The 12,968-nt window shown below is 42.0% G+C and overlaps 1 protein-coding gene across 2 annotated transcripts in view; it reads left to right on the forward strand.

Moving 5' to 3' along the window:
* Positions 1-12,968, forward strand: part of NAALAD2 (N-acetylated alpha-linked acidic dipeptidase 2) — a 64,927-nt gene that overhangs the window by 30,093 nt on the left and 21,866 nt on the right. For both annotated transcript variants that reach the window (XR_012643920.1, XM_074983970.1), the window contains exons 12-14: positions 2,920-2,983; positions 6,285-6,352; positions 12,235-12,326. Coding sequence is in view for 1 of the 2 variants with exons in the window: in XM_074983970.1 (XP_074840071.1) it covers positions 2,920-2,983; positions 6,285-6,352; positions 12,235-12,326 (224 nt within the window). In the remaining variant the exon portion in view is untranslated. The remainder of the gene's footprint in view (positions 1-2,919; positions 2,984-6,284; positions 6,353-12,234; positions 12,327-12,968) is intronic.

Here is a 12,968-nt window from a genome sequence, read left to right on the forward strand (position 1 = left end):
AAGGAAGGATTTTAATTAGGGCGTTGGGAGCTTACTAATGAAGTGCTGTGCTGCACAGGCAGTACTTCATTAAGCACATTCCCCCACGTGGCAACTTCAAAGTTTTAAACTTTTAAACTTTGAAGTACCGGCTTGCGTCTAGCCGCAGCTCACCAGCCGGTACTTTGAAGTGCCAGGGCAACTTCAAAGTCCCTTTAAAATTTTGAGGAGTAAAGGGACTTTGAATTTGCTCCGGCACTTTGAAGTACCGGCAGGTGAGCCACAGCTAAACGCAAGCCAGTGCTTCCAAGTTTAAATCTTCAAAGTCGCCGTGGGGGGGAATGTGCTTAATGACGTGCTGCCTGTGCACTGCAGCACTTCATTAGTAAACTCCCAACACCCTAATCACCATCCTTCCTTCGAAGGAAGGTGGTAGTGTAGACAAGCCCACCACGTATACTAGCTAGCTTACAAAACCGAGGTTAAAATTAGAGTGTAAATATTTGTTCATTGGAAAATGTTAATTTGTTGAAATCAAAATGGTGGGCTGGGGAAATTTTGATTTTGATGAAGTTTCATTATGAAACAATTTTAAGGGGCTTTTGTGTTTCAAAATAACTTTTGAAAACTATATTATATTTTATGCGGCATTGTAGTATTTAAATTCACGTGCCTGCATTCATAGACTCACAGGCTACGCCTGCACTACAGTAATCCTTCGAAAGAAGTTCTTCTGGAAGATTTCTTCTGAAAAAACTTCTTTCAAAAGATTGCATCCATACACAAAAAAGCAGATTTCAAAAATTGATCCTCTTTTTCAATAGAGAGTGTCCACACAGCCCCCGCTCTTTTGAAAGAACTGGCCAGGTATTGAAACATTTGGTGCTGTGAGGGCTGCTCTTTTGAAAAAAGGGCCCCTGGGGCATCTACACATGCTTTTTCCTGAAATAATCTTTTGGCAAAAGGCATTCTTCCTCATCTGGGAGAGTAGGAGGACCACAGGAAAAAGTGCTGTGTTCTTTTGATATTAAATTGGAAGAACACAGTTTGTGTGTAGATGCTCCATGGGATTTTTTGAAAGAGCCCTTGCTTTTTCAGAAAAAAAAAATGCACTAGTGTAGGCATAGCCACCGAAATGTACAGCTGGAAGGGCCTTCAGAGGTTATATAATCCATATTCCTATGGTGACATTGTCACAAATCCAAAATCTATGAGATATCAGGACAAATGAAGATGCAAAATGTTTATTCCCGGTGTCTAAAATAATTCTGTTTATCTTCTTGGTGGCAAATGGGAAGTTCCCATACCCTTAGAACTTAGAAGAATGGGTAGCCTGTGCTTCCAGGTGTCTGTTTTGTTGAGAGAGCAGCTGGGCAGTCCAACTGCTGTGTCAACAGAACAGAGCGCTTTTCCAATTGGCTTTTGTGTGTGGCTGCACTCTGTTGACAGAAGTTTTGTTGGGAATCTCTTCTGACAGTGACTTCTGTTGACAGATCACAGTGGTGTAACCATAGCCTTTGTGAATCATTGTCCTAAAGTTCTTTTTGGTTTGATAATTTAGTACCCAATTATTCCATGTTCCATTTCAATGGCAGAGTCAGACTTTAGCCTCCAGTTCATTGTCTTTTTAGCTTCATTTTGGTGCCATGCATCTCCTCCCTCTGAATCCTGGATTAGACTTAAACTCTAAAGATGTTAGTCAATGCTCAGTTAAATGTCCTCTGCTTCTATTTAGCTGGCTAATCTTTCATCCACTAAATCTTAAGGAAAATTAACCCTTTGCTCACTAGGTGAGAGATGCGAACGCAATCTCTAGAAATGTATCACCACCCCCTAATATTGGAAGCATCTGTGCATAAATGCAGGGATTCGTTCAGACAAAGTGGCTACTAGTGAAATATCTCACATACACAAACATGGACACCAAGATATGCTCAGGCATCCTCTCTCTTTTTTTATATGGGCACTGCCTCTTTCTCTCACCTCCCACCGCTCACTTTCATGCACACAGACACAAAACTTTGGGGAAATCCTCCACCTGATCATTTATTTTATCATATAATTATTTTTATGTTTGATTCATATATCATTTTTATGTTATACTAATTTACAGTGGAAAATTATCGGGTAGCCTGCTTACAAAAGACAAGTGAGAATATCAGTTGACAAAGCCAAGAACCAATTACCAAACCAATTAGAATACCGAATACCAAACTATCATAATATGAACACTAAATTTCAAAAACAATTAAATTTTGTAAAATAAAAGTAATGATATTTAAATAGTCCAAATAAGAACTAAACATTTTATTTTCTTGAAACAAATATTTTTTGGAAATTTTCTTTCATGTGAAACATCAACATTTTGACTTCTCATTCCAGTTCAAACTTTTTTAAAAGTGCCACAGTTTCCTGTGGAATGGAAATTCTGAGTTTCAACAGCTCTATTTGAAATGGCGTTAGGGCTGAGAGTCCATATTCATAATTCAGGGTAAGACACAGGAGACGGCTATTGTGATTATCCCAAAATCAAGTATTGCAAAGCCCCAAAATTCAGAATTAATCTTAATCTTGAAAGAAATCCAGACGTATCAAGCCATGGAAATGCACAGGTGAAGCACCCATACATATCACCCCAGTGACACTCTGCAATTATAATATTACTATCAATAGCCTCAGGACGCCATCTGTCTTCTCATGGACTTACAGCTGGCCCCTCTACTATTTTATTAATGGCTTGTAGATTGACATTAAGAAAAACACAACTAGCAAAGCTGAATTTCATGCCAGACCACTGATCCATCATATTCATTAATATAATTAGACATTTATATGCCTTGACTGGTCCAGAACCCCTTTGTTGTTGATGGTATTAATGTTGCAGTATCACGTGATCACGTTATCAGTAAAACAGATGTGTTTTCTTTTTTACTACCCCAGGAGAAAGCTAAAGTTCTTCAGGAACGGGCTGTGGCTTACATCAATACAGATTCTTCTATAGAAGGTATGTCTAATAATTCTTTTTAAGTCAGTTAGCTTCTTGTTGTGTGCTAACACTTTGATGCAGTAATATATATACAGCAAGGGTTTGTGATGCAAGGTACCTAACAAGATATTAATACATGCGGCAAAGGCAAGTTTAAAGTACAGTGGAGAGAGAATCCAACTCAGTTCTCATGTTAATTTCCCTCAGCGAATAGCACTTTAATGAGCTGTGTACTCAGGTAGAGATCACTATGTCAAAGGTGGGTGATTACAAAATATACCTAAAATATGTCTCCTGAAAAGCTTACAGTTTAATATTTATATTTTAATGAGTTCAACTGTTTAATCTGGATTTTAATCTTTTTCTATAATTTACGGAAGACTGTGTCCACTGTTGTAGACTGACTCATTTTCCTCAATGGAGTTATTGTACAATGTCTCGTGGTTATAGTGTATTATAGGTAGGTAGCTAGATAACACAGTGTATTCTGGCATCACAAGACAGTTCACCCTTCAGCTAGAGACCTCTGCAATGAGTTATGCTTAGTGTTTTGTCTGTGCAGAGATGTGCCAGTGGAGCATTTGCATAGGCAGTCTCTGCACTCTGTGTGTTGAGGTGGGGTCCCCATGCCAGCAACAAAGGAAGACTGAGTGTGGCCTGGAGGGGTGTGATCCACAGCTGCATGGTTCAGCTGGCCCTACCATACCACTCAGGGGCTACAGAGGGTATGTTAAGGTTGTGACACACAGGAACACTAGTAAGAAATTGGAGTTTATTTGTAGGCTCTCTCCATCTCTGTTCCTCCCCGTCCTCCCCTCCCACCCCGCACAATGAGATCCGAGTCAGGGTGATGACGTCAATATCCAATCACATCCCAGTGCTCAGTGACACCAGTAAACATTGTTGGGGACAGTGGGGCTGCTAGCCACCGTGGGCCCAGGGGCTAAGTGTGGGAGAGCCTGGCTCCATGTCCCCTGAAGGCTTGGGGCCTTGGCTGGCAGGATCGGACCTGAGAGCAACCAGTGGAGTGGTGCTCTGATGGCAATTCAAAGGGCTCCAGGGCTCTGGCTGCCATTGCTGTAGCCCAGTGTATTTATCCCCCTGTACCCCACTGTTGGGTGGCGTGGCTGGGGCTGCAGATACCATTACATCTCTGAGCTAGCAAGCAGTGGAGTGTGTGTATTGTGCTGTAGAGCGGCCTCAGTTTGTTAGAGGATGCCATGTTCTAACTACAGTTAGTCCGTGTGAAGCCCATTTCCTCCGGTGTGTTTGCCTCAGTGAAGTAGGTTTCACCACATATGTGTAATAGTTCGGGTTTGTTTTTGTCAGATGAGAATTCTCTTCATCACATAATGAATGGAAACAAAAAAGCAAAACCCAGACCCACACCTGCTTTCCAAATGCTCAGTAAGAACTGGGGACTGGGTCAGAATTCAGAGCTGTTCCTTCAGTTATGCAGCCTACACACTGTGTGAAAAGTAGAGCAGACTTTAGCTTATATTTCTTGCCCTCCAAAGATCTTGCTGCTGAAATAATACCTTTAGCTCTACTTCATATTCATGGTGTATATTGTAACAATCTATTGGAGGTGATTTGGAGCCAATTTGCTTCCAAACCTTGATTATGCAGTGATGCCTTTGTTTACACATCAAAGTGAAATATGATAGCATTGTGAAACCTATACTAAGGAAAGCTGGTGCCATGCTTCACTGCTCTATTTTCAGTTCATTAGTCCGCTTTCCCCAACCTCAGGCATTTGAATCCCCAGTGGTGTAATAGCATCTATATTCCTGGGAGGAATAAGATAGTGCATCAAAGTACATTCTGCACTGTGCCTTGTACAATGCAGCACATTTATCTTACCTGCCATTCTTTAGCACAGAAAAGGGTTGGTGTCCTTTATGAACATTGCCTTGCATCTAATTTCTATTTGGTAAACATACAAACACCTTGTCTGTGTTAGCTAATATAACTGAGTGGGTTTTTTTCCACATTTACATTACTGTAGTCATCTGACTACTTTTAATGTGAGTTTCATTTGTCTGTTCAGCCAGAAACAATACTCTGCTCTAAAATAGTATCAAAATCTGCTAACAGTTCTAAGAAAACAAAACCTATCAGATATGGCAGTTTTTATATAGGTATGTGCATCCAGCATTTGTTGCTAGAGTTTTCTGTCTGTGTGTATTATTGGATAGTCAGCTGATGGTCTAACATATTCTAAGAAAGCCATTTTGCGCTTTTCTCAAGTTAGAAGCTAGTTTCTGGCTTCTTTTGGCCATAGACCTTGCTGCCATAGTCTGTTTTTGTCACATGACTACTACTCGCTGCAGGGTGCTCTAACTTGCCTTAAATCAACTTGCACACTGACAGGGGTGTAGTATTAGGAAACAAGTACACAACAGGCAGCCAGTGCAGATCACAGAGCACTGCTGTTTTCTGGGTGAAGTTTAGTGTCCAGTTTTTACCAATAAAGCTCTACATGGCCTGGGGAGCACTTACTAGAGATTCTCTCTCTCCTGGGGTCTCAATGCTACAGTTGTGGTCTTCAAAAGCACTCATAAGACAGATGCCAAATCCTTCATTATATGAGAAAAGCAGCTGCTGGCAGGATTTCTTGTGAGGGAACTTCCACATTAGAACTAGTTTTTCCCTCGTCCTCTCCCAAATAACGCAGATGTGCTGATTTTCAGGGCATGCTGTAGGGTGCCTTTGTTTAAACAATCTTTAGGGAAAGAACCAAATGTGGGTAATATGTGTGGTGAGGGTGTTTATAATTTAGGGTAGCTGAGCCTGAGGACCAATGGAAGGTCTAATTTTCATGTTTCTGTTTGGAATCTGACAAAGATGAGTTTACGATAAATACTTCATGTATTGGAAATCTAACCAGACAACCTGTATTTGAAGTGATTTGTGCCAAGTCCTGCAGGGCTTAGGGCTTGTCTCAGCTAAGTGGTGGATCAACGTACGTTTATTGTACCTGCTTAGATGCAATAAATCAACCTCTGAGCACTCTTCTGTTCGCTCCAGTACTCCACCAGGACAAGAAGAGTAGAGGGATTTGATGGAAGAGGAGCCCCTCCCAACTTTACTGTGTAGAAGATGCTGCACTGAGTTTTTCAACTTCAGCTATGCTATTTGTGTAGCTGAAATTGCATAGGATAGAATGTCAGGGGTGGGTTAGTGTAGGCCTAACTTCACTAAAACTCCTCTTGCAGTCAATATGAACTTTGCTCAGGTGACAACATTAGGGTTTGCTCCATTAGCAGGGAGTCAAAACCACTTAAAAAAGCTTTCCCTGTCTGTGTTTGGTTTTCAGGCAACTACACTCTAAGAGTTGACTGCAGCCCTCTTCTCTACAAACTGGTGTATAAACTGACGGAAGAGGTACAAAGCGGAGTGTTTATGACAAGACTTTCTGATAATTGAAGACACAAACTTACTGCAGATTAGACTGTAGCCTACATAAGCACTGATCCTGCTTCCACTAACATCAAAGGCAAAACTTTTTCATTTATTACGACACATGATCTCGAGCCACAGTTGCTCCTCATTGGTTGATGAAGGATGAAGAGTATTACTAAAGCAAGCAAAACTGCATTACAGTGTACATTAAACAAAACAAAAACAAACAAACAAACAAAAAAAGATAATCAACCCATTAAAAGCTAGGTTATTGGACAAATGGAATAAAAACTCCAGGAAGGTGGAAGAAATTAAAAAATGGCATTTGAGAAGAAATCATGAAAATGGAAAAGATCTAAGTTCTATAAATTGGCAAAGTGCCCTCCTTACTTTTCAGCTTATCCCCCTAAATCTCTTCTTACTCCCCCATGCCTTATTATTTTTCAAAGAATTAAATTGTCCTTCTGATGGGTCAGAAACACCCATTTTGGACAAATCGTGTCCCAGATAGCTGTCTTTTTCATTCTTAGTAATGCTTATTAGAACTTATTGTTTTAGATGGCAGGCACATTAAAGGATGCTGCTTTTGCTTGAACACATATAAAATATGGCTCTTCGGGAAGATTCTTTCTACTCATTTCAGAATGGGAACAACTTCAGAACTGGACTGAGCCCACTCAGTCCTCAGTTACCTCCAGTAACAAGCAGTCCTGTGACACCTTAAAAACTAACAAATTTATTAGGTCATGAGCTTCTGTGGGTAAAACCCAGTTCTTCAGATGAAAATGGAGAGAAAAAACAGAATCCAGTGCTTATATAGCAGAAGGGTATGGCAGTGGGAGAGGGGAGGATATTGGCACAGACATAAAAAGTAGTCCCCAGTCAGGCATCTAGTGTTCCATGTGATAAAAGACTCTACATTATACTCCTTCATGGACAAAATAATGTACAAGGTTTCCAGTTTATGTGCTCCTTTGTCTTCAGCACTTTCAACATTTGTGTTTCCTTCTTGTGCCTTCCCCTCCCTTTTGAATTCTTCCTATTTTTCTCTTTGAGGGAGGGAAAGGATGTGTTTGTGAAGCCATCAGCATAGCAGTAACACAGTCACACAGTGAAGGAAAGGCTGTTTCACTTGCAAGCACTCCTACTGCTGAAAGGATTACTTCCTCTTTCACTCAGAGATCCATTTGCAAAGAGAAAGAGGCTAAACATGCTTTGATTGAAAAACATTGTTAGTGCCTCCACTGTGACACATGATGCCTAAGTTAGGTGTCTGTGTTAAGCCATTTCTGGCTTTGGATAGATAACAGCCATCTAAATATCACCAATGCTTGTGAGACATGAACACATCATCTTTTGGAAAAAGCCCCCAGTGCTATTGTCAAGAGCTTGAGTAATACAAAAGTGTAGCACAGTGCAACAGAGGGCAGCAGGGGCAGTCTGTAATTGAATACTGTTTTGGTATAGGGAATTTCCAGTAGTACATTATATTCATTCTTGTCCTTCACTACTTCATTTATCATGGGGATGTGCTTATAGTCATGGAGAAAAGCCCTGTGTATTCTCTGAGCAGTTTGAAGTTAGTCTTGAAAGGATCTGTTTTTTTTATTATTATTAATTTGTAGATAAAAGACAGAGCATTTTTCTGATTCTCTTCCTCTCTCCCTTTTTTGTCTTCATTCAAAGAGACGGTTCCTCAGTTTTTGTTCTGTTCTGCTCTTTCCATCCCGGAGATGAATACATGGCTTATCTCCTATTTCTCCCTCTTTCTTCTTGCATTGTCTAAGCAAACCAGCGACTGTCCTCCTCATGCTTGAGGTTATGAGAGATTCTGAGGCATGGATGGTGGATATGATAGGCAGAAACTGCTGGTCTGGCCTGGCCCTGCCCACACTCCCGCTCTAGCTCCCACCTCCTTCAATATGTGTGCCCAAGGTTGTCTAGGATTCAGCCCCACAGAGGCTGGAGCCATGGTGCCAGTTTGGGGGGGCTGTGGAGGGTGGGGCTGGGTGCCACTCACCCTCTCTGTCCCCAGTGCTATGTGTGGAGCTGGGGAAGGCTGGTCCACTTGCTGCCTGGTTTCTTCCCCCAGCCCATTCACATGTGGCCTGCTTTCCCTCCCACTTTCCAGCCAGGGAAGGCTGGGTCTGTGTGCTGTTCCCTTTCCACCCACCCCTGGTTTTCTGGGCAGGGAAGGCTGGGCTATGAGCTGCCCACTCTGCCCACCCCCATGCTCTGGCTGGGATCAGGGAAGGTTGGAGTCATACACCATCTGCCTGCCCTTCCCCTGTGCTGTCTTGGGTTGTGGGGAGAAGCTGAGGCTGTGTACTGCCTGCTGGAGAAGGGAAAGCCTTCGTCTACAATGGGAGAGCACTTCACTTCCATGGGGTCGTGGGAGGCAGAAGTGAAGCCTTGGGAAGAAGGGATGGAGCTGTGGGGCTTGCCTCCTCCAGTCCTAGGTTCACCCCACCACCCATGTTCTGAGGCTTGATGCGTTTATTCTTCTAGTGCAGCTAAAGCTCTTTGTAGGATCCTAAGGAGAGCAGTTGTCTTTTTAGGTCCTTGAGGTGACTTTATTTTCTAATGCAGTTACTCATCTTCATAAATTCCTTGGAAAGGGACTGCCCAAGCCTTGTGTGGCTTCTGGAGGACCACATTTTCACTTCTTCATCCTTCTCAGTGCAGAGCTGGTGAAGATCAACAAAGGAAAGAGCTGGAGTCCATTACAACCATAGAGGTCAAAGACCCACAGACCATCCTAAACCCAAACTTAGACAGATGCACAAAGGCACTTTCCCTTACATGCTTCTTTAGGATGTCTCCTCATCCTCCAGAGGTATTTTAAGACCTTCATTTAAAGTACCAGAGGCTCATCAATATCTGCAAGTGACAAGGAGTATGCATTTTTTCAGTTCACTGGCAATTCTGAGGGTGAAAAAAATCTGTTTGAAGTCTAACAAAGAGTCTCGTTAGACTAAAAATAACCATTCAGATTGTTTTAATAAAATTAAAGGAAATTTAGAAACAAAGGTATTTCGAACTGAAAAATCAATACATTTTGGTATGAAATTTTTGTTTGTTTAGATTTTTAGAAGACTTCTTTACCCTAACCAAAACAAATTGGCAACAATTGACATGAATTTGCCAATGTTTGCAAATCTGCATTTTTCTTCAAACCCTTTCCCTCCCTCCCCCATCATCCAACAGCAAACTCTCCAAACACATAAAGTTTACTGTGAAAAAGTTCACAAGGTTTCAGTCAGGTGGGCTTTAGTTTTACACATCTTCTAAAAGTTTGGCAGCATGCCCACTAGTATCCCTTAGGACAGGGATCAGCAACCACCAGCATGGGTGCCAAGCATGCGAGTCAATTTTCATCGGCACGTGAGGTGGGAGTTCAGCTTTGCCCATCCTTCCCCGTGCTGCTGTGAGTTTGCTCAAAGCCATGTTGCCTGTGGATTAACAAAAGACCAGATAATGCTACCAACCACCAGCACCTAAATGGGAAAGCTCTGCATCTTTGTTTATTGATGAAGCTGTTGTAAGTACAACTATTAGTAATTATTAGTAACTTTAAAAAGCCTCACCGGCACTTGGACCACACACAGCAGTCAAAAGATGTCTGACCCCTGTCTTAAGATCTGCGTTCTTCTGCTAGCATTAAAGGATAAAGGTCACAGTTCAGGGCTTAAACATCTTCAAGGGCTCCTCTAGAGGCAGCAAGAACGGGGTGGGATAACTGGCTAGGTAGTAGGACTGATGAAAAGCATCTGGGGGCTATAGTGAATCAAATTGAAAATGAACCAAGAATGTGATGGAATGGTGGAAAAGGTTAACATTGCAGTGGGGTGTACTACCTGGCAATTTTTGTGCAAGACACAGGATGTAGTTGTCCCGCTCTTCTCAGCACTTGTGGAGCTTCAGCTGGAGCACTGCATGCAATTCAAGGCATCATACTTGAGGGACGATGTGGACACACTGGAGATTGCCCAAAGGAGAGCAACAAAAATCCTATGATTTAGAAAGCCTGGCCTATTAAGAAAGATGAAGAATACTGGCCATACTTAGTTTTGGGGAAAAATAACTCTGAATGGGGGGACCTGATAACAGTATTCAGATACGTTCTTCATTTCTTCTCTGTGTCTGCTGAGCAAGAAATAATGGGCATAAGCTACAGCTGGGGAAATTTAGGTTACATATTAGAAGTAACTTTTTTATCTACAAGGATAGATAAATGCTGGAATAGGCTCCTAAGAGAAGACATGGAATATTCTTCACTGGAGATTTTTATGAACAGGTTAGACAAACACCTGTCAGGGACAGGCTAGATTTAGTTGAACCCGCCTCAAGAGTCTGGACTTGCAGACTTCCTTTCTCACTTTCCCTTCCAGCCCTATATTTATATGATTCTGTGAAAGTCGAAGAAGAATAAACACAGACAACCTACCTCCTAGTGTTCCATAGGAAGTAACAATTTGAAAAAGCTGCTCAATTTTATCCTTGCTTAAAAACTGAGCATTTGCATCTTTTGTCTTAACTGATCTCAAGTAGCGACCTAACTTATTTCAATAAGAGACTAGGGGGTCTTCTGTTCCTTCGACAAGATTGCATGTAGCTACCTTTGATCTGTGAAGGAACCACTTGGGAGGTGATTGGAAAATGGAAGTCGATGGAAGCCTTCCTCAAAGGTACAGATAATTGGGGTGCTGAAGGAATAGATTTTTTAGTATTGAAATTTTAATTCAAATGACATTGCTTTGGGGAAAATAATTGAGAAGCAAGAAAGTGTACTACAAGGCTTTGATACAACAAGTCTTTGACTTGACCGAAGTACTGTTTTATTCAGGGGAACAGCACAAAACCTTTGCAGTCCCCGCTTAGTCCTTCCAAACAAAGATTGAACTGGAATCTGAGCCTTGCGCCGGCCTTTGGAAAAGAGCTGATTTCCCCCTGAGCACAGCAGAGTGTGACTGGTTGTTGTGGTTCAGTGCAGACACGAGTGGAAACTAGGTGAAAGCAAGGTCATGTATTTGCCATAGGCTTTTACACTGAGTTGAGACGAGCCTGAAGGCCTCTTGACATCTTCCCTTACATCCAAGACAGCAGGCTATAAGAAAGAGTGCCTTGCAAAAATGGAGATTTCAGAGAAGGGATTGGCTTAAGTATGGTCCTCATCATGCAGATAAGATCCTTAGCTACTCCCTTTCATTGGCCTTAGTACTGCAAGGCAGGAGTCATTTCATACTCATATGGCAGCACTTTTGCATTAATACAGGATGGAATTCCCTTGTCCTGTTCATCACTTTTTTGTACTTATACCCGCCAAATTGCATCTGCACTATGTAATCCTGAGGTATGCAAGAGCTTAGCAGTGGGTCGTGGTTTTCACTCCTCCAGTAGCCCAAAGCAGCCATAAGGCAGGCTCAGCATGGGGGTGAGGGAAATATTACCCAGGGCTAGGAAGAACTTGAGTCGGGGAGGGCCATCTCCTAGCATAGGGGGCATTCCCAAGGGGAAGGAAGTGTGGTGAGGCATCACAGGCAGCCACTCAGAGCAACTTTAACGATCATAGTCCTATGAACATAAGTTAGAACTACCCTCACTATTGCTTTCATTTGCATCAATGATGCCTGTGCCCCGGTTGGCACCAACACTGGGCTGGTGTCAGGAAGTCCCACCCTTTTGAGTTGTCCCAAGTGTATGATGTATGTGTGACCCATAGATTGTAAATGACACATGTAAAGCCACGTGTGTTAACATTCAAAGTCATGAATAAAGCAGATGAACACTATGCATCTCCTCTTGACAAAGTTCAGCTGGAAGTGGAAACACTTTCAGTACAAGTTTGTGCTTTGTCTCCCCAGATTGCAAGCCCTGACGAGGGTTATGAAGGAAAGACTCTCTATGAGAGCTGGCTTGAAAAGGACCCATCAACAGAACAAAACAGTTACCCCAGGCAAGTTCATGAAGGTGTATATTTGGGGGTGGGGAGGGGTTGTCCCTTAGTGTTTCAGAAGCATCACTGCTTGTTATTTTTAAAAACATCTTTACCCATAATAGTGATGGTACAAAACTGCTAGCGGGTGAGTTGCTAGTAGTATATATAATAACAACGTTTTGGCAGACAATCTACTGCTAGATTCTTGTTGGGATGAACAAAGGCTTCTTAAAAGAAACAGCAACAGTAGTTAAGAGGGAGGGTTGCTCTTGTACTGCTTATTCCTTTTGGATGCTGTTGACTACCTATTATATATACAAATGCATGCTTAACTTTCTTTGAATTTGCAGTAATTTTTGCTATCTAAACTAAAACATCCCTGTGGAAACTATGCAGCTGTTTGCATGTTTCTGCCTGTCAAGGCTGAAATCTTTTCTCACAAGATGGGGACTATTTACGTCAGCAAGGTAAAAGGAATCTGGCCCCTGTTGCTGTTTCATGTGTCCCAAGTCTGTTGCTGCTGTCTTGCAGCCCCTGCTCTCTCACTGATATACATAGTTTTATTGCCTTCAACATCTTGAAGAGCTGCCCTTTGTTGGATGTAATTTCCTAGAAGCATGTACAGGCAGTCCCCGACTTAACGAACATATTGACTTACAA

Source organism: Carettochelys insculpta, chromosome 1 (genome assembly GCF_033958435.1).
Source record: "Carettochelys insculpta isolate YL-2023 chromosome 1, ASM3395843v1, whole genome shotgun sequence".
Taxonomy (NCBI): Eukaryota; Metazoa; Chordata; order Testudines; family Carettochelyidae; genus Carettochelys; species Carettochelys insculpta.